The 21487-nt window shown below is 41.4% G+C and overlaps 1 protein-coding gene and 1 long non-coding RNA gene across 2 annotated transcripts; one reads left to right on the top strand and one right to left on the bottom strand.

Moving 5' to 3' along the window:
- The first annotated feature begins 39 nt into the window (after positions 1-39).
- Positions 40-2017, top strand: LOC307027703 (uncharacterized protein). Its single transcript, XM_079695996.1, has 4 exons — positions 40-580; positions 776-840; positions 931-1079; positions 1173-2017. Exons 1-4 carry the CDS (start codon positions 566-568, stop codon positions 1256-1258), a joined length of 315 nt encoding a protein of 104 aa, XP_079552122.1. The 5' UTR covers positions 40-565; the 3' UTR covers positions 1259-2017.
- A 15114-nt stretch (positions 2018-17131) lies between these two features.
- Positions 17132-20662, bottom strand: LOC307027705. Its single transcript, XR_013804726.1, has 3 exons — positions 20559-20662; positions 19786-19865; positions 17132-19209 (listed from the first exon to the last, which is right to left on the bottom strand). It is a non-coding gene; the product is annotated as an uncharacterized lncRNA (long non-coding RNA).
- Positions 20663-21487: the final 825 nt, after the last annotated feature.

Genomic DNA, 21487 nt, shown 5'->3' with positions numbered 1-21487 from the left:
AACAACAGCAACACCTACAACTACTGATGCTCTGACGACAGTGCAAACTACAACTAATGCTGCACCTACGACAACAGCACCTACTACTGTTGCAACAACAACAGCAGCACCTACAACTACAGCTACACCTACAACTGCAGCCCCTACTACTGTTGCAACAACAACAGCACCACCTACTACTACTGCTGCTCCGACAACGGTGCAACTAACAACTACTGCTACACCTACGACAACAGCAGCACCTACAACTCCTGCTTCACCTACGACAGCAGCACCTACTACTGTTGCAACAACGACAGCAGCACCTACTACTGCTGAACCTACAACTGCAGCACCTACGACTGCTGCACCCACAACTGCTTCAACTACAACTAGTGCACCCACAACTGCAGCACATACAACTGCTGCAACCACAACTGCAACACCTACAACGGCTAGACCTGCGACTGCAGCACCTACTACTATAGCCCTTATAACAAAAAGGGTGACTTTCAGATCTGTTCAAGACACATTTACGAGTGACTTGCTGAATCCATCTTCTGCTGCTTATAAAGCTCGGGCTACAATGATAAAGAATCAGGTAAGTTTACCCCTATAAATAAAATCTGCTGGTATATCTACAGCAATATTTTAGCGCCCATTCAAAATATGAGAAGCCTACTCCACAGTTACCACAATATAATTATGAATTCTTAATTGATGAAAGACCGATAAAGATCAAGTCAAATAAATTCCAAGGTTTATGTGAAAAATATATGTTTTTGTGTTTCTACAGCTTACACCTGTTTTCCAAAATCCATTCCCTTCGTCCTTCAAATCACTAGGTGTTGTTGCATTCAGGTAATTTTTTCAAATCATTAAGGTGTTATAATAAAAAGTAGGATTCTATATCTGATGTTTTAAACAATATCTTGTTTTCTCTTTCTGCAGTAACGGATCAATCATCAACTTCATTGATGTTTCATTTGTAAGCACATCTGCTCCTAATAGCACTCAGATTGCGAACACTTTGATCAACGCAGCTTCAACAGTCGATGGATTCGACATTGAAGGCAGCTCCATTGGCGTAAATGGCATATGTAAGTAAATACTGATTGCTACTTAATACAACAAAAAGAAAATTCTACTTTTTGTTGATTTAATGTTTTGTTTCTTTTTGTTCTCATTTACAGCTTCCGGTGGAGTAATACACAAGATCAGTCTTGTCACCGCATCCTGGCTCTGTCTGTTGTCATGGATACTATCAAACCAGCAATAGCATTAGGGCTGTTCTTAACATTTGAATTGTAATCACAACATGACTTCCATCGCTGGAATGAAAAATGATTTATTCATGGTGAAATACTCTGTTGGTGAAAAAGGATTCATGATGTCTTCAGTCTTGTTCAGCTTCAGATGAACTTGATATAAAATGTAACTTTGAGTAACGCGTCCATTCAATCATCATTAGACCAATAGGCCAGACATGTAACATTACCGCAGGAATGTAAAAATAATTGCACTAATAATGTACAAATTAATCTTCACTGATCAATTTGCTATAAGAATATTTAATTTTGTGACAGTAACTAATGCTATCTTGTTTAAGTTTAGAAAAAATGTCATAGAATAAAATGAAGAAACACATCATCCAATCGTCTTATCCATTTAAATGTATAAATGATGTATAATAATGTACAAATACAGCCTAATATCACAAATCAGCTTCAGGGGGCTTTACAATCTGTGCAGCCTATATGAAACCCTCTGTTCGTATTACCCTAAAAAAAAATGACCCAAACTCAACAAACGAAGGACAAGTAGAAGAAACCTCAGGAAAAGGTTATGGAGGGATCCCTCTCCAAGAACAGAAAAAAACAACCCTGAAACCAATGAAGAGCTTTATAATAATTGTACACAAATACATGTCTAAACAATTAAATGTCAATCTTTTTATTTATGAAATGTATTTTTGTAAAATGTCTTGTTTGTATATATTCTGTCCGAAGATTTACAGAATACAAAATCTCTAAAAGAAGTGTATTTGTCTTTTGTGTGTTATGTATCAATTATCATAGGTGTTGTATCAGTGTATGATATCAGGTTTAATCAACCCTAAATAAAGCACTAGTGATGTTTAGGAACAATCAATGTGATTTTCTATAATTACATTTCACCAAAGCACCTTACAATATGCCTTCTCAGCCTTTGTAGTGCCAGTGAATCAGAACCTGTTAAGCCCGGTGCCCCCGCCGGCCGGCAACACCTTGCAAGAAACAGCGTCTGAGGGCTTCTTAACATTTAACAAACTATGAATGTGTCATACCCACTTAACGGGAAGAGACTCAAGAGAGTACTAGTAGTGCATAGTTCATTTTGAATATTTAATGAGTATTTATTAAAACACTTTCCAGACACACTTTTTTAGAAATACATCATTCCTTGAGCAACCTATTATAGCCCATAGTCAGAGTAACCACCAGCATCAACCATTGTCAGAGTACATTTTCGGTATTGCCTTTTTTTCAAAAAATATATCATTTTATAGGCAGTTATCTTGCAAAAGATTTAAAGCATTTACCCAATTGTTGCAAAGCTCTCCACCTAAAATCATCTCAGAAGCTTGAACTGACTTTAAGGGAGCAAAGAAAAACTAATAAAACCACAACTTCCGACTGACTAGCACATGAAGCCAAATCCAGGCCAGCAGCACACAGTAAGCAACAGCACCACATCATAAACTACAAAGATGGCTAACAGGCAGTACAGTAAACAGTAGCGTCACACAGAGAGAAGGGGGTGTGCATTTCATACTCACCCTGTCTGTAGAGCAAGGCCATTCTCCTGTCTTGCATAGTGGCGAAGTGGTCAATTACCATCTCGTAGGACTTGCCACCAGCTTCAGGTCGTCCACAACATCAGTCAATGGATATGTTGGCTAACAAACTAGCTCCCGAAGCATTGTAAGTCATTGTAATGACTTAGCTATCTCATTATAATGACTTTCTATCTCATTATAATGACTTAGCTATTTCATTATAATGACTTAGTTATCTCATTATATTGACTTAGTGATCTCATTGTATTGACTTAGTTATCTGATTATATTGACTTAATATCTCATTATATTGACTTAGCTATCTCATTATATTGACTTAATATCTCATTTTATTACATGGCTTAGTTGAATACTCGATTCTGATTGGTCAATTCAGAACACGTGACACGTTGTTAATACCGAACAGACAGACCGCTGTCAAGCACTTATTGACCGTTGTTAAGGACGCTCACATACACAAACAGGTCCGTTCGATTTAACTTAATACAGTTTGGCCGTTTCTAACTGACAAGACAAGAGCGAAATGAAAACAGCGGAGAAGTAACGGGCAGAAATCCTCCTTTTTACGCAACGGTCCAGACATAGACATGAAACGGCGACACATATTCAGTTGCCACTTGCCAGTTACTTTGGCATTAGGGCAGGGATATCTAGATACTTTCCAAGGTTTGACATAATGAATTGTTCTACTTTTAAAGCAAGCAGCAATGTTTTCAAATCTGTAATCAAAAAGCTCCTCAAAAACGCTATCGAAGCAGTTCCTGCCGTTGCTCCGTTAGTTCAAACAGTAACAACGGACTATTTTTCTTAGCGGATGCATGTCAATTTAAATCAATACATACAACTATATTTTAAATCAATAAAATCATTTTCTAAATCCACAAAAGCATTTCAATTAATATTGGGAGTCATAACGTTACTTTGTTGAGAATGTGGCCATGTAATAAGCGGGATAATGTGCAGCGACTTGGTCATTATGGGGAAAAGAACACCTTCATGCCGATCTAGATCCCTTCGCTTCGCGTCGGGCTCCTGATCAGCCTGTCTGTGTTCTTTTCCCCATAATGACCGCGCCGCAGCACATTATCCCTTACATATTGACTTAGTTATCTCATTATATTGACTTAATATCTCATTATATTGACTTAATATCTCATTATATTGACTTAATATCTCATTATATTGACTTAGCTATCTCATTATATTGACTTAATATCTCATTATATTGACTTAATATCTCATTATATTGACTTAATATCTCATTATATTGACTTAGTTATCTCATTATATTGACTTAATATCTCATTATATTGACTTAATATCTCATTATATTGACTTAGCTATCTCATTATATTGACTTAGCTATCTCATTATAATGACTTAGTTATCTCATTATATTAACTTAGTTATCTCATTATATTGACTTAGTTATCTCATTAAATTGACTTAATATCTCATTATATTGACTTAATATCTCATTATATTGACTTAATATCTCATTATATTGACTTAATATCTCATTATATTGACTTAGTTATCTCATTAACAACATAACAACTAGCTACATTTAAAAAGATAGTTTTTTGTTGCTAAAGGTACAATTCAAGCCATTTAAGAATGTGTCCTTTATTACATTTAACCTGTTTTGAAAAAAAACATGAAACAGGATAAATATCGCTGTGACATTGTCACACCGGGACATTAACCTTAACATTTCTCAGAAAATCTGGAGTGACATATATGCACAATTAGAAATATTATGATCTGCTCAGTTCATTTAGCTGATTCAATTATATTTAGTTAATATATTCTTTATTCTTCAATTCAAAGAATGTTAAAACTAAAATAATCCTCATTAATTAAGTTATAAATAAGAGTTACTTTACCATTAACGCCCAATGGGACATATTTGTCACATTTCAGATCTTTGACACTAGGGGGGTTACTTGTCGGAAATGTGTTCTGCATGGTCATTTTATTTTAAATTATGTTCCCCATACTTTAGCCAAAAGTAATCCGGGTTCTTATGGGTTAATTTTTTGTTAAAATATGCCATCATTATTATTTTATTTTAAATGCAATAGTTTGTTCTGACAAATTGTCATGCAAGTTGACCTCATTCACATAGATGAAATGCAATAGATGCTGCAGGCCAAAATAACAGGGTGCGCCCTTAAACTGTGACAATAATTGACGCCTGACAATTTTCTTATAACTTCTTTTTACAAGATGGCCTAAAATAAATAAAAGTTGCCGGTTACTATTTAACTGATATCCATTTGTTTCCTTTAAATGATCACTGCACCCACATACAAATCCTTCATATACAACAATAATAATTTAGATTGGGCCAATATGTAGGTAGCTGGGAAATATTTTGTTATCATTTCACACCAATTCAATCTTGGTTACCAGACTCTTCTTGTGTATATTAATAATACAACTATAATAATTATAGTTTCCCAGGATAGAAAGTGGTTTGTCTGTTTTATTTGTCATACAACACACTTATTCAGTGTTCTATAAATCTTTTGACCCTTGCACGTAAGCTTTAACGTGCTATATAAACAAAACCATTGTTATAGCTGTGCCGATACACCCTATAATTAACCTTGGTTAGATGTCAATCATCGCATATTAAAGGAAGGCTCCACTCATTAGATATTTAATCAAAACTTCAGTATTTAGTGAAACATTATGTTTAAACCATACCCTGAAGAAATCAGCGATATTCCCCGTTAAATAATGATTTTATAGCTCTTTTTTATCAAAACCTGTATATTCCGTCAGGCAGCTGCCATTTTGAACATTTTCAGTAGTCACGTGATCCGAAAAACTAGGTCGTGACGTCATCTATGCGTTCAATTTGTAAACACACCCTTTATATACAGTCTATGAAACACACGAACAGCTCATTCGACGAAAACATGGCGGAGTATATGAGTTCGGACTCGTAGGCCGAGGAAGAAGTTTTGAGCAATGTGGAGAGATTGGATGGGGGAATTCAGCCATACAGGTTCGAGCCAAGTGGCCAGAACCGCCAGGAATCCAGGGACAGTGACGATGAGGATGAACAGCACAGTGATCTTGCTGGAGACGATCCCTTTACTCGTGCAATTGATTTCGGGTAGGGAGACCTGTACATGAATGGTGTACTTGCGATCGGTGAGTAGCCATGGACAATCCTCTGATGAACATATGTTGTCATGAGCTTGAAGAGCTTGAAAATAAACTGTTCACAGACGACTTGGATTGCACAAAGGGGAATCCCCCTCTCTCTCCCTCTCCTGACGGCCTGTCAGTATCTCACGCAGCTCACTGATCCAGTAATGAGTGACCTGACAGTGAATAATAAATATATTTATAACTAGTTTAGCTTGTTCCAGAGGTAGATAAAATAACGAAGTGTAGGTCTAACTCTTGTGTGTTTCGCTCCGCTCACCGAAGCACACGTTGCATTACGCTATTTTACTGTCTTTTTCGGATACCTTAAAATAATGCCACTGCATCCCCATTAAGTAATGGTTGATTAATAAATCCCATTTTATGTTTCATCATACTCTCAGAGTAGTCGTCCGGAAACTTGAAATGTTCGCTGCATACATGCGCCTGTGGATCTTTCGGTTCGGGCCGAGCACATTTCGCTAGCCACTGCCTCCGAACGTACTTCCCCGTTGGCAATAGATGGAACCGAGCCTTCCGTGGATTGTTCCTATCCGAATTGTGGCAATGTTTCGTGATACAATGAGGTGTAGTGCCGTGAAAAGGGAGTCGGAGGCGGTGTATTAAGAATGGACTTCCACACTTTATTATCCATTCAACACTCGGAGGTTAATACATGAACTGCTCTCATTGACAAGCTAGCAGGAATGACTAGCTAATGCTACCGGTGTTTCCCATAAAGGGTCCCTGTAGCAACAACACAAACAAGGTGAATTATGGTCCCCAATATGGTTTCACCACAGAGGCATATTTAAATATAATTGTGAGAGTAACTACAGTAAACAACATGAACAAAGCACATACGTCAATTTGTCCTCGACACCAAACGCATAGTTAACGTCACGTCCGGTAAAATAAGTCATGTGACTCGTCAAAATGGCGCTGCCCACAGGGTTGATGTTATTTTGGTAATTAATCAGCTTAAAATCACTGATAACGTCATCGGATTAAAAAAAAAAAAAAGAAGACCGGCAGAGACTGGTCTGTTTTATCGGATGATATTTTCTTTTTAAATGCGTGTCATGAGGATTCCCTCCCTTTAAGAATATAATGGATTGGCACATGAATGTATTAATAATCTTTTTTCAATGTTGGTTACCAGACTCTTATTGTGTATATTAATAGCGTTGATGCAATTTGATTGGTTGAAAGCGAGAGGCCGGCTGGCTTCCCATGGCATGACCCTGACCTATCACAGGGTTATCACTTATTCTAACAATGTACTTAACCCCAAATAAAAGAAGTTAAATAAAAAGAGTTGTCAAATAAAAAGAGTTGTTAAATAATAGTGAAGTCACATTGTAATAACAATAACTCATCTCTCTCAAGTTTTCTTTTTGAACTTTGCCAAAAGCCACTGTGTCAAGTGTCCTACTTGGGTTGCCGTCCGGAGTTGTCCAATATGGCGGACCATCTCGCACATGCGCACTGCAGATCGAGCAGGGCTGCAGATCGGGTAGTGACAATGTCCATCGCTTACCCATGCTGTTTCGTCCTGTGTCCGCTCCAGTGTGTTTGGCCAAAAGATCCTCAGGGGAAACAAATACTGACTAAAGAAGGTTCCGGGATGAAACAAGTAACAGATGGGCTTAAGGGTTTGTTTTAGTTGGGAATGTATTTATATGTATATTCTGGTCAGTTATAATGTTGTTCTTGGGTGAAATTAACAGATGGCTAATAAACCACTAATCATGCCTGCACATAATAATATAAAGTAAAGCTCGTCGTGATGATGGACAAGAAAGACTGACAATTATGGGAAAGTTAAAGCAGCAATTTTGTCAAAGTATGAAATCACACCGGATACTTACAGAAGACGATTCCGGTCACTGAAGATCGAGTCTGGCGAGACTCCACAAGAGTTGTATGTTCGTCTGAAAGATCTCTTCGTCAAATGGGTCAAGCCAGAAAAATCGACGTTGGAAGAAATGACCGGGGCCATTATCCTAGAGCAGTTCCTGAGGATGCTCCATCCGGAGCGAGACATTTGGAAAGGAGAGCATGACCCCAAGATAGCAGCGGAGGTAGCACGCCTGGCAGAGGTCTACACATCAGCCAGAAAAGGGAGCTGGGATGCCACCTGCAGTTGGGAGAACAACCAGACCCATTTGAGTAGTTCCATTGGGGGTGACCGAGGGTTTGGTCAGTCACCAGGTAGATATTTCTCGAGTGATAGACAATTCATAACCCAATCCCCAGACCAAGCTCAAAAACCTTTGAATAAGAAATGGGGTGCTATCAATGCAATGCTCTGGGTCACACCAAGCAATATTGCCCAGATTTAGGTCACACCAAGCCATCTCTCCTGTGTGCAGTTTCTAGGCCAGACAGGGTTGAGTGATTAGGTGAGAAAGACAGGAAAGTACAAGTCTTGATCGATGGGCAGCAAGTAGAAGCTTTGCTTGATACAGCATATTTTCAGTCAGTTGTTTTGTCAAGTTTGGTCCGTAGGGAAAAGTGGAGTCAGGGTACTTCAACCATGAGCTGCATTCATGGTGATCAACATGTTTACCCCACAGCAGAGGTCTATCTGACTGTAGGAGGCCAAACCTTTCTTTTGGCTGTAGCATTAGCCCCAACATTGCCAAACCCAGTTATTCTTGGTAATGATCTTCCCACACTTTATTACTAGTGCACCAGCCAGGTTGCAAGTCTGACAGGAAAATATGTGAGGTTGAGAGCCCTGAGGCAAAGGTAAGGGAGCCACTTTTACCTCATTCTCACCAACAGTGTTTCAGAGACGGTTCGGAGCTGGAACTTGAAAAGCACCGGGTTTTCCTGTTCACAACGCAGCAGAGCAGCCTCACAGCAGCACCTACAACTACTGCTGCTCCGACAACGTTGCAACCTACAACAACTGCTGCGCCTACAACTACTGCTGCTCCGACAATGGTGTAACCTAAAACTACTGCTGAACCTACAACCGCAGCAACTACTACCGGTATAACAACAACAGCAGCACCTACAACTACTGCTTCTCAGACAAAAGTGCGACCTACAACTACTGCTTCACCTACAACAGCCGCACCTAATAATGTTGCAACAACAACAGCAGCACCTACAACTACTGCTGCTCCGACAACAGTTCAACCTAAAACTACTGCTAAACATAAAACCGCAGCAACTACTACTGGTATAACAACAACAGCAGCACCTAAAACTAATGCTGCTTCGACAACGGTGCAACCTACAACTACTCCTGCACCTAAAACTTCAGCCCCTACTGCGGTTAACACAGTGCCTTGTATTATTATCCAGTAACTTTTCTTATTTCTATCTTTTTATATCCGAAAATAAAAACACGGTGTCTCTCAGTAAGTTGAAAATGCTTCCATTAAAAGGCACTGAAGATAAGTACAAACAATGAAACGCTGTCTTATTGTTTCTAAAAACCTTTTTTTCCAATCTGTTATTCTCAATATGGTTATATATAAGTTATTCAGGATTCTCCAGAAATAAAATGGCTGCATGTCGATTCACAATGGCCCTGGTTTAAATGAATAAATAAATAGTCTCAGCTGTCAGCTTGATGTGTGCATTAACTAAAGTGACAATCATTTTGGAAAGACAAGTTGTTTATGTGCAGGCTTAAGGCAAAAATGTCAAATGAATAGATAAACTGACAGGGAATGGATCATTGCTTTAATGTATTATTATTATTATTATTATTATTATTATTATTATTAACCATGACCATATTTTATTATACAGATATATATATATATATATATCTATATATATATATATATATATCTATATATATATCTATATATTATATATATATATATATATATAGATATATATAGATATATCCATATTTATTTTGATTATATATTATATTTTTATAATCTAAAATGGTGGGCCACAGTCATTTTACCAAACTTCTCTGTGATGCCAATAAAGGGGTTTTATTTATGAAAATTAATTATATTTGTTAAAGGAAACACTTGAATCATTATAATCACTATATAAATCACTTATCTATTTATTTTCGTAGGGATAATCAGATGATGGCTTTGTTGGATCATTTGTAGGTGTCATTGAAGCTACAGATACACAACAGTTGTAGGTATTCAGACACGTCTTAGATACCACTGCCAAACAGGTTGGCTAAAATTGGATTAAATGCTCACAATGCTTATTTCTATGTTGTTGATCGAAAAAGACAAAACATAGTCGAATTGCCTTTGTATTGTAGTACTCAAGAAGACAGCAAAAATAATCACAGGAGGATTGTGACCAAACACACTCAAATTCAATCATTGCTGGTTTTGTTCCTTCATAAAGTTGGACTGTCAAGTATTTTCCAAATATAAGACTATATTCAACTAGTCCCTTTTCAAATTACATTTATTGGGCTACATTTACATTTATTTTGATATGATTCATTAATTTGACTTAACCAACTGGCACACTTAAACTAACTATAATCTGCAGTAGTAGATTGTGAAAACGTCATGCAGCAGCAGACCAAAAAAGGGAGAATACAATGACAGTGTTAAGAGATGATTAATAGATATCTTTCTGACTTGTCATTGTTGTTGGGCCATATAGATGCATATATATCTCAATAAGGTGTCATATCTGATTCATGTCATTACTCACAAAGAACTCCATTAAGGGGGGCTTTAGAGTGTGTGCCGTATACTCATGTGATGACCACAGCCACACAGGGTAAAACCATTACACTGCACCCTCACCTCCAGTAGACTTGCTTCATTTAATTTGCACTAAAACATGCCAACAATTGACACCACACATTTGATTTAAATGTTAAACTCTTTATTTTGTAACCTGACTTCATTTAGTTTATTCTCACATATTCTAAGAAGTTTTTGTTTGTGTTAATGACTTTCATTGTCTTACCGTGGTCGTTGGGGAAGGTTACTTCCTGGTTCTGCAAAGGCGTGGCTGAGGACGGATAAATACTGCAAGAAGCCAATCGGGTTTTGTGAGACTGACCGTTGAGCGGCCCGACCAAGCAAGGAGGCAGAGGCAGAACGTCCAAAAATATAACTCGACATGGGCATTTATTAAAATAATGTGCACAAAGTTCACAGCCTCAATCCTGCTGTTCTCCGTGAACACATCCTGCGCAGCCACAAAGATCTCACACCCACTATCAGCCTCTCCCACAGACAGGGAAAACAGAGCCTAAATACCTATACACTAATTAGCACTACAAGACACAGGTGGGGGGGAGCAATTAGACACAGGTGAGGGGGAGTAGACAACACAGGGCACCAGGTGCACACAATCAGCAACAACATACATGGGGAACAGGGAAGTTGTCGTCAATATACCCCACACAGTACAATGATTATATCCACATGTTCATGTGAGCTCTAGTAACGGCGTCTCGTCGTTACATTCCCCCCCTCTTCTCCTAAAGCGCACAGTACCTCAATTCTCATGTTCCCGGGATAGACAGTCTGCCCCCAAGTTGGCTTTCCTGGCCCGACACTGGACAGTAAAGTCATAGGGTTGCAGGGACAGGTACCACCCTGTGAGACGTGTGTTGGACTAGAACGGACATAATAGATCCCTCCCCTGAGGCTATGGACACACTAGATCCCTCCTTTGAGGCTATGGACACACTAGATCCCTCCCTTGAGACTATGGACCTAATATATCCCTCCCCGAGGCCATGGACCCAATATATCCCTCCCCTGATCGCGGCGACGGCACCCAGCTCTGTCCTCCGACTCCTCCTTCAATTCTGCCACCCGGGCCTGCACTCCCTCCAAACTTGAGGTGCACGTTCCTCCTGCTTGTCTCTCGTCTCCTGCTGATTGTCTCTCATCTCCTGCTGCTTGTCTCTCTTTGGTCCCTCTTCTTTCCTCTCGTCAATTTTACCTCCTCACTTGGTCGGATCCCACTTCTGACACCAATTGTGAGACTGACCGTTGAGCGGCCCGACCAAGCAAGGAGGCAGAGGCAGAACGTCCAAAAATATAACCCGACGTGGGCATTTATTAAAATAATGTGCACAAAGTTCACAGCCTCAATCCTGCTGTTCTCCGTGAACACATCCTGCACAGCCACAAAGATCTCACACCCACTATCAGCCTCTCCCACAGACAGGGAAAACAGAGCCTAAATACCTTTACACTAATTAGCACAACAAAACACAGGTGGGGGGGGGAGCAATTAGACACAGGTGAGGGGGGAGGAGACAACACAGGGCACCAGGTGCACACAATCAGCAACAACATACATGGGGAACAGGGAAGTTGTCGTCAATATACCCCACACAGTACAATAATTATATCCACATGTCCATGTGAGCTCCAGTAACGGCGTCTCGTCGTTACAGGTTTTTTCCTTTTAGGAGTTCAGTTTGTTGCGTTAACACCTGTTAAGTTGCTGTTATATTCATAAGATGTATTTTCGGGTTGACTTCTTTTATAGGCCTAGATTAAAATAACAGATTAAATAACTCCTGTGTCCTGTTGCCTTACAGCCCATACACATGACGGCGTGCGTTGAAGCTTGCCGGCGGGCATATCTGACGCTCGACCAACAGCCAATCACATGAATCTCCCGCCCCAGACACACAAGCAGCAGTCTGATTGGCTAGAGTTTGTACTGGCATATGATTCGATTGGCTGACGCTTCCGTCGAAGCTTCAAAAGTAGAACATTGTTCTAATTTTGAAGCTACGCTTTGCTCCCACAATGCAGTTCGGCGAAGCGTGACGTCACCCCATTCAAAGTGAATTGGCATAAGCGTTGAAGCTTCAACGCACGCCGCCGTATGTAGGGGCCGTTACTGCTTGGTCCCTGACAACGCACAAGGAATTAACACTCTCCAGCATATTTTGGCAAAGAAAAAGAGTTTGTAAACCAGTCTGCATCGATCAAATTCCAAAAAGTCCTCCAACTCATAAGACCAAATACGTTGTTTGTTGAAGCGCTTAATACCACCTATAATCACGTTTTAAAGTTTTCGACCTCTAGTGCTCCCGTTGATTGCAAACGTTACAGAGGGTCGTTTATTCACAAATAACCCTCTCTGTAAAATCCTAAATTGTAGGATAGTTTGGCCATTAAAATGCTTTTTGATTAGATTTCTAGCGATAAATGTATATTGTACTTTTAGAATCCACGTCCAATCGATTTGTAGGATCCATAGTTTGATAGATATTCCGAAAATTATTTGAGGTTTCGCCAGGAGAACGTGTATATGCGGCAGCTTCCATGTAAAGTTAGCCAACCCTCACTGGGTGAAGACAGTTTTTCCGGTCTGTTGTGCACCGACAGAAATGTTGAGTCTAGTCATGTTTTGTTTAACCATTTTCTGTCTTGTCTCCCACTTCCTATCCTGGTGTGTGTCTCCCGCCCTCATCAGCGTCAGCCCCGCCCCTGATTGTTTTCACCTGTGTCTTGTTGTCATTTGTTTAAATTCCCCTGTCTCCCAGTGTTCAGTGTCAGTTTGTCTTGTCTCTTGCCATGGTCAGGTCTATGCTCTCTTTGTGCTCTTGTAAAGTGTTGATCCTCACTACGTGAGCGCTTTCATTTTGTTCTCAATTTTTGTCATCTCAACTAGAGATTCGATAGTGACTATTTTGTGTTCATCTTGCTGTTTTTTGGAAAAAATAAAGTATCTTACCAATACTTTACCTCTGTCTCCCGGGTCGTGCAATTGGGTCCTACATCCTAAGTGTCTGAGTTCTTAACAGAACGAACTGACCATTATGGACCCAGCCGACCCAAGAACGCTTCATTCCGCCCTGTCAGCACGAGGCGAGAAGATTTATCGCCACGGGTAACAGCTGGGCACAGCCGCCCAGGAAATAAAAGAGCTGGTAGGACGCCAGGACATCTCCACATAGATGCAACAACTGGCTGCACAGATGAATCATTTGTTCACTCACCTACGGACTGCTCCAGTACCGGCCCCAGCAACCATGGTTCCGGCTTCACTACCGGCCCCAGTAGCCATGGTCCCGACTCCAGTTTCGGCTCCAGTACTGGCTCTTCGGCCGATGCCAGCTTCCTGTGTCCTGTCGGCTTACCGACCGTCTCAAGTCACCTCTGAAGTCTCCTCTCGAGTTCCCTCTCAAGTCACCTCTCAAGTCTCCTCTCGAGTTCCTTCTCAGGTCCCCTCACGAGTCTCTTCTCGGATCCCCTCTCAAGCCACCTCTCAGTTTTTCCCTCGAGTCCCCGCTCAAGTTCCCTCTCGAGTCCCCTCTCAAGTCACCTCTCGAGTTCCCTTTCAAGTCTCCTCTCGAGTCCCTTCTCAAGTTCCTTCTCAGGTCCCCTCTTGAGTCTCCTCTCAAGTTCCCTCTCAAGTTCCCTCTGGAGTCCTTTTTCAAGTCATCTCTCAACTCACCTCTCAAGTGACCTCTCAAGTCTCCTCTCAGGTTCCCTCTCAAGTCACCTCTCAGGTCCCCTCTCGAGTCTCCTCTCCAGTCCCCTCTCCAGTCCCCTCTCCAGTCCCCTCTCCAGTCCCCTCTCAAGTCTCCTCTCGAGTCTCCTCTTGAGTCCCCTCTCAAGTCACCTCTTGAGTTCCCTTTCAAGTCTCCTCTCGAGTTCCTTCTCAGGTCCCCTCTTGAGTCTCCTCTCGAGTTCCCTCTCAAGTTCCCTCTTGAGTCCTTTTTCAAGTCATCTCTCAAGTCACCTCTCAAGTGACCTCTCAAGTCTCCTCTCAGGTTCCCTCTCAAGTCACCTCTCAGGTCTCCTCTCCAGTCCCCTCTCCAGTCCCCTCTCCAGTCCCCTCTCCAGTCCCCTCTCTCCAGTCCCCTCTCAAGTCACCTCTTAAGTCTCCTCTCGAGTTCCCTCTCAAGTCTCCTCTTGAGTTCCCTCTCAAGTCACCTCTCGAGTTCCCTCTCAAGTTCCTTCTCAGGTCCCCTCTCAAGTCTCCTCTCGAGTCTCTTCTCGAGTCCCCTGTCAAGTTCCTTCTCAGGTCCCCTCTCGAGTCTCCTCTCGAGTTGACTCTCAATTTCCCTCTGGAGTCCTTTTTCAAGTCATCTCTCGAGTACCCTCTCAAGTCACCTCTCGAGTCTCCTCTCGAGTCCCCTCTCAAGTCACCTCTCAAGTCCCCTCTCGAGTTTCCTCTCGAGTCTCCTCTCGAGTTCCCTCTCAAGTCCCTACCCAATGTCGTGGTCCGTTGGAGTTTCCGCTGGGGGTCCTGCCAACTCCATGTCCTGTCCCGTTGGGGGTCCCGCCGACTACTCTTCTATCGGGGGTCCTGTCAACCCTGTGTCCTGTCCCGTTGGGGGTCCCACCGACTGCTCTTCTGCCGGGGGTCCTGCCAACCCTGTGTCCTGTCCCGTTGGGAGTCCCGCTGACTGCTCTTCTGCCGGGGGTCCTGCCAACCCCGTGTCCTGTGCCGTTGGAGGCCCCGCCGACTACTCTTCTGCCGGGGGTCCTGCCAACACCATGTCCTGTGCTGTTTCGTGTCCCATCGACACCAGCCCTTGCTCCGTTGTGGGTCCCACTGACACCAGCCCAGGTTCCGTCCAGGGTCTCGTCTACGCCTGACCCGACAGGGGTTCCACCAGCTCCTGCCCGTCCTTTTGCCCGGCCTCCTGAGTTCCCAGCGGCTTTCACCCTCGAGCCCGGTCTCCTGAGTTCCCTGCCCGAGGGCTCCACGATGAACTCTGCCTTGTGCCCGGGCCGTCCGCCCGAGGACTCCACCATGAACTCTGCCTTGCACCCGGGCCGTCCACCCGAGAACTCCATCATGGACTCTGCCTTGCCCCTGGGCCGTCCGCCCGAGACACCCATCATGGACTGTGCTTTGCCTCTGGGTTGTCGTCCTGGACCCGTCCTCCGGATCCCCTCCACTGCTCCAGTTCTTTGAGGATGGTGAGGTTTACAAGGTCTGTAAGCTGCTGGAGGTTCGTAATATGGGGAGGGGTAAGCAATTTCTGGTAGACTGGAGGGGTTACGGTCCTGAGGCTAGAAGCTGGGTAGCTGCTTCATTTATTGTAGACAAGACTCTGATCCGAGATTTCTACAATCAGTCTGGGCCCATCAGGAGTCGGCCCTAGAGGGGGGGGGGTACTGTTGTGCACCGACAGAAATGTTGAGTCTAGTCATGTTTTGTTTAACCATTTTCTGTCTTGTCTCCCACTTCCTATCCTGGTGTGTGTCTCCCGCCCTCATCAGCGTCAGCCTCGCCCCTGATTGTTTTCACCTGTGTCTTGTTGTCATGTGTTTAAATTCCCCTGTCTCCCAGTGTTCAGTGTCAGTTTGTCTTGCCTTTTGCTATATCCAGTCTCTGATAGTGTTACATTATTATGAGAGTGCTCTGTTTGATTCTGAAATTGTATATATTTATATAAATATATACATATATATATATATGTGTGTGTATGTGTGCATGTGTGTGTCCGCATCTGTATTGTCGCATTATACCGCACTGTGAATGAATTAAAAGTAAATATATAAGTCGTCATGAACACATTTGTCCATCAGACAGAGAGCTGCTGTGTCTCCTGTCATCATTAATGGACGTCTCTCTAAAATGACCGCTAAGAGGAGAGGAGTTCTCATTTCTCTAACCGCCTGCTGCTTCCCCTCCTCTCTCCTCGGCTCCCCTCCCCTCGGCTCCTCCGCTCCATAGACTGTATATATAAATGGACGTAGGGTCCGTGATGTCACCCATAGGATTCTGCAGAGTTGCCAAGAAGCCCTTTGTAGGCTCGACAGTGACGTCAGAGTTCAACTCCCGCCTTCTCCAGCCTGCTCCAAATAAGGGCAAAGAGGCGGAGCCGAGGCGGGACCTGCTGCCACCGTGCTGAAAGTTCCAGAGCTAGCTGAAGCTACCAAGCTAAGCTAACATGCTCCCCATCTGCACACTGCCGTGGCATTTTAAGTTTCTAAGGTAAGCGGACATTAAACTATTCAGCAAATATAAAAATAATAATCTAAGTTATTGATTTTTTAGCATAATACTTCAGAATCTTAAAATCCCTTAACGTTTGTATGCAATTGTGCTAAATTCAACACTGGAATCAAGCAAATATTAATATGTTAGCATGCCATTAGTTATTTATATTTTGATATCACTTAATTATACGTTTAATACATTGATGGTAGCTAGTTAGTGCTCTTACCTGTGAGGCCTCCTCCAAACAGCATAATAACCAGACTGTATCATCAAAACTAAGTACCAGTTCTAGATCCTTGACTTTAGACAAACAATTCAAAAGACAACATGTATTTAAAGATCAATCTTTATTTGAATGTGCCTCTTAACCTGATATATTAGTTATACAGTAATAGTATTGACAATCTAAAGAAATTTAGCAACTCAACCGTCAACTTTATGTTTCTTATTGTCTAAAGCAGGGGTTTTCAAAGTGTGGGTAGGTGAGCCTCCCCTCAGAGAACATAAGAACAGCCGCGCCCCCCCTCCCAATTATTATTGCTGTTATTATTATTATTATTATTATTATTGTTGCTATAATGCAGGGGTATTCGATTGCATTTCAAAGAGGTCCAGTAAGAGAAAATGTAATTAGATTCTCTGTTTTCGCTGTCTACCTTCCGCCATTTGAAATTACTCCGACTGTTTCTCTCCTCTTGTCTCGTCTCTGTGTGTGTGTGTTTGAATCTATCGTGCTGACTGCACTGATTTGATTGGCTGAGTAGTGTCACCTCCTTAAAACATTAAACAATAACCTTTTAAAAAAATTAATTGTTATGTTTTAAACATATTGTATAAAACTCCCCCACTACTTGGACTATTCCTTGCACCCCTCTAGAATAAGCCCGAATGGTCTCAACCATATTGCATCAGTAACGTGCACTTTATTATAACAAGATCGCAAGGACACTGGTAGCGATCGGAAAATTGAGTGTTGTTCAGTTTGTGTGTTGTGGAACATGCGTGTCCGTGCATGAAAATATACCACACACCCAATTACAATTGCAAGTTCAATTCACTACCCTGGAAGTTAATACAGTTGTTAAAGTTGGAACAGCCTGTGGACAGCCGTTCTTCCTTGCATGTCAGTCGCCGACACCTTCTTACAGAGGACAGGCACATCTAGCTGCAGCACGACCCGTATATTTCCGCACGCCGTGTTCTCAAGACATATTTTTTTTAACATTTTCAACCTGGTGGATAAATCCTTATATGCGCCCGGTAACACACTGAACGTCAACTTTGCCTCCTTATTACACTCACCCCTACTTTAGTGGGAACAATGAGTCTGCGTCTTTGATGCACACAGGAATAAACGCAGATCATAATCTGGCTGCAGCCTTTACCGGTACTTGCTTTTGATCAAAGTCAATGCGGAAAACCTGCACTCACACAGGTAGGTGGAGGTGAAGGGAATGAGCACTTTTACAGCCTTTTTAGCGAGGTGGGGGAACTCGGTCTCCACAGACAGCCACAAGTGGGCAAGTGTCACTTTACTCGTCTTTTTCTCGTTCTTTTGTGTCTCACGCTGCGCCTCCCCTGAAGCTCTATGGCGCCCCCCAGTGGAGGCGCGCCTCACACTTTGAAAACCGCTGGTCTAAAGCATTTGTTATTTTCATTTTCCCCCTCTCATATTCAGTGTGGATGGATTGAGACAGCGTGGTGTCCAGAAAACTGCAGAGACTTCAGGGAGAAACCTCCGTGTGATGGACACCTGTCTGTTGGTTTGGAGAGGACTGAGGGTATTTCCTCTGCGAGGAGGACCAGGCCTGATGGAGGAGCCCATGCTGGGCAAAGCTGATACCAACTGCACAGGCCTAGTCTGTCACTTTATTTGACTAAATGTGTTTACTTATACATTTAATAGGTTTACACCTTCTGTCCATATGTGCTTTTTATTTAAAACATGTTTGATTAAGTTTTGGTTCACATTTCAATAAATTGTATTTGTATTTGCACTCCTTTTGTCCATTATTTTTACTGAAAATGTTAGATTACACATTCACATCTGACTGAAGATTGGCCCCATTTATTTGTGACATTGCAAACTCTGTGGTACAAGGCACAAGTGATGTGAAGCTCATAAAGCGAGGCAAATACAAATAATCAGCTGATGGAGTGTCGCTGTGGGAATAGGTGCATTCGATCAGCTGACTGTTTTTACAATAAAAGTAGTTTCTTAGTGTACTGGTCTTAAAATATCATAATATCAGCTTTTAATGATTCTCTTGGATGTTCTTCTTGACCCTCATAGAAGGAGAAAATGTTGTGTCTTTCAGGCATGTCCTTTCCTAACAAAGATTACAGGAAACATAAAACATATTATTGCAGAACAAGTGTGTTATTTATGAAAGCGGTGTGTTTGTGTGTTTAGGGGCTGTAGATATAATTATTTTGTAATTGTAATGTTTTTTTTTTATTTCAACAGTGAGCTACAAAGACAATCAGATTATGAATGAAAAGTATGAAGTTCATCAACATTGAAATATATGTTATTATCAAAATAATATTTAACTGTTATCAAAACGTAGTGCAACTGTAGAAGCTTGCTCTGTTGTCTCACTGAAAGAATAACTTTTACCACGTTTTTTACAGACAATATTGAGAGATAAATAGTAGCAGTTCTCACTATGTGTTAAATATCTTTGCCTTCAATACATTACATTAGAAAGCTGACAAAATCACATTGCTTGTTAACATCTAAATGTAACTTTTTGCATGGAAAGAACCCTCAACTTCACTGATGTGTAGGTGATCCAGTATTGTTTAATGGAATGTATATCAGTGTATTAAAGTCAATACTTCATTCATTTAAACCAATATCTTTCTTGATTCTTTGTACAGTATGAAAAATAGAGTCTTTATACCTGTGCTGAAGTTCACTGCTGTGAGGAGTCCAGCTCTGTCTCTCACTCTCTGGTCCAGCCTGCCTGCATCACCTGGACACCTTAAACAAACAGATATATGTAAAGTACCATATCTACAAACAATATAACTGATTCTCTTCTGTTGAACATGTTGGATTGTGTATTGTCCAAGTCAGGATCCTTTTTATTTTACTGTAACTTTGGAAGTTGTGTTACCAATGCTTACTGTTTATTTGATACCCATTTGGTAATGCAATTAATAACAACAACAAGGTTTGGGTTCGTTCTTCAGATGACTGTGACGTTAACGTGTAAGCTCAATAATGAACTCCAGCTCAACCAACCATATTATAATAAATAAAAGTAATCATCTTGAAATATGACATTAATAATTGTAATATACACACATCTTATTTTGAGGTTGATTTCACACACACTACTTCGACATTAGCTTGTCTACATACTTGAGCACAGCCAATTTAAATTAACCTTAGCGATGCATACAGTCCCTACCTACATAATAAAATATCTCTCTAAGTTACAAGGATGACCTTATTTTATCAACCTCAAACAGAAGCCTTTTGTTGTACAGTATTATCCCACTTAACGCTTAACACTTGTCTATTTCGTTTTAACCTTTATATATAGTCTATGATTTTAACTTGGAGGCTACTATTAGCATCTTTAGTACCGATGTAGCTACCACTCGCTTACACGCTACGTAGCTGATTAAAATCATTAACACATAAATAAAGTACTCAAATTTCACTTACCGCAAAACCGCATTAATACACCGTCTGTTTTAACCGCAGAGCGAGTCACAGTAGTCTGATATATGAGCATGAAGAACAAACAACCACGGCCGGATCAAGTTGTGTTCCCTGGATGAACTGAGCATGCAGAGTCCCTGTAGCTAGCTTCACGGAGCAGCTAGCAGAGAGACAAGAAGCTAGCAGCAACAGTCATTGAACGGAGCTGTCACTCAATGTGACCACGCCCTAATTTATGCATAACTTTAAGACTGAATATTAATTAAACAGATGAGTTGAGAAAAAATTCACTCCAGGATCCATAGACAGGAAGGGGGAATCTAATCTACTGAGAATAAAATGTTTTGAAACCACGATGTAAACATGTTTATTTCTGCTGTAAAGTTGGGCATTTTAACATTGGGGTCTATGGAAATTGCTCCCTTCTGCAGACTGCTCCTACTGGCCACTAGATAAACTGCAGTTTGAGGCACTTACTGATTCGCCAGAGTTTACCGTTTGCTCCGCTCCCATCTCCTGTGGGCGGGACTAAGTCTCGAGGATAGGAGTCGAGGAGGGGAGTTAGAGAAATGAGAAAGGGCCCTGGTGAGACCTCAAATCATCTTCCTAATATCTATCAAACTATAGATCCTACACATCCACTGGACGTAGATTATAAAAGTACAATATACACTTCTTGCTAGAAATCTAATAAAAAAGCATTTTAATGGCCAAACTATTCCACAATTTAGGATTTTCCAGAGAGGGTTATTTGTGAATAAACGATCCTCCGGAGCGTTTGCAATCAACGGGAGCATGTTGTTTCTTACACGACCACTGGAGGTGCTACACTTTAAAACGTGTTGTTTTTTGTAGGAGGACAGGCTGTCAAATGCATGTCATGGATTCTCACAGTATCTGCTGCCCACTGCTGGTATATAGTAGGAAAACCT

This window comes from Notothenia rossii (assembly GCF_949606895.1).
Source record: "Notothenia rossii genome assembly, contig: scaffold_275, whole genome shotgun sequence".
Classification (NCBI taxonomy): domain Eukaryota; kingdom Metazoa; phylum Chordata; class Actinopteri; order Perciformes; family Nototheniidae; genus Notothenia; species Notothenia rossii.
This window is presented reverse-complemented; position numbering and strand designations above follow the sequence as displayed.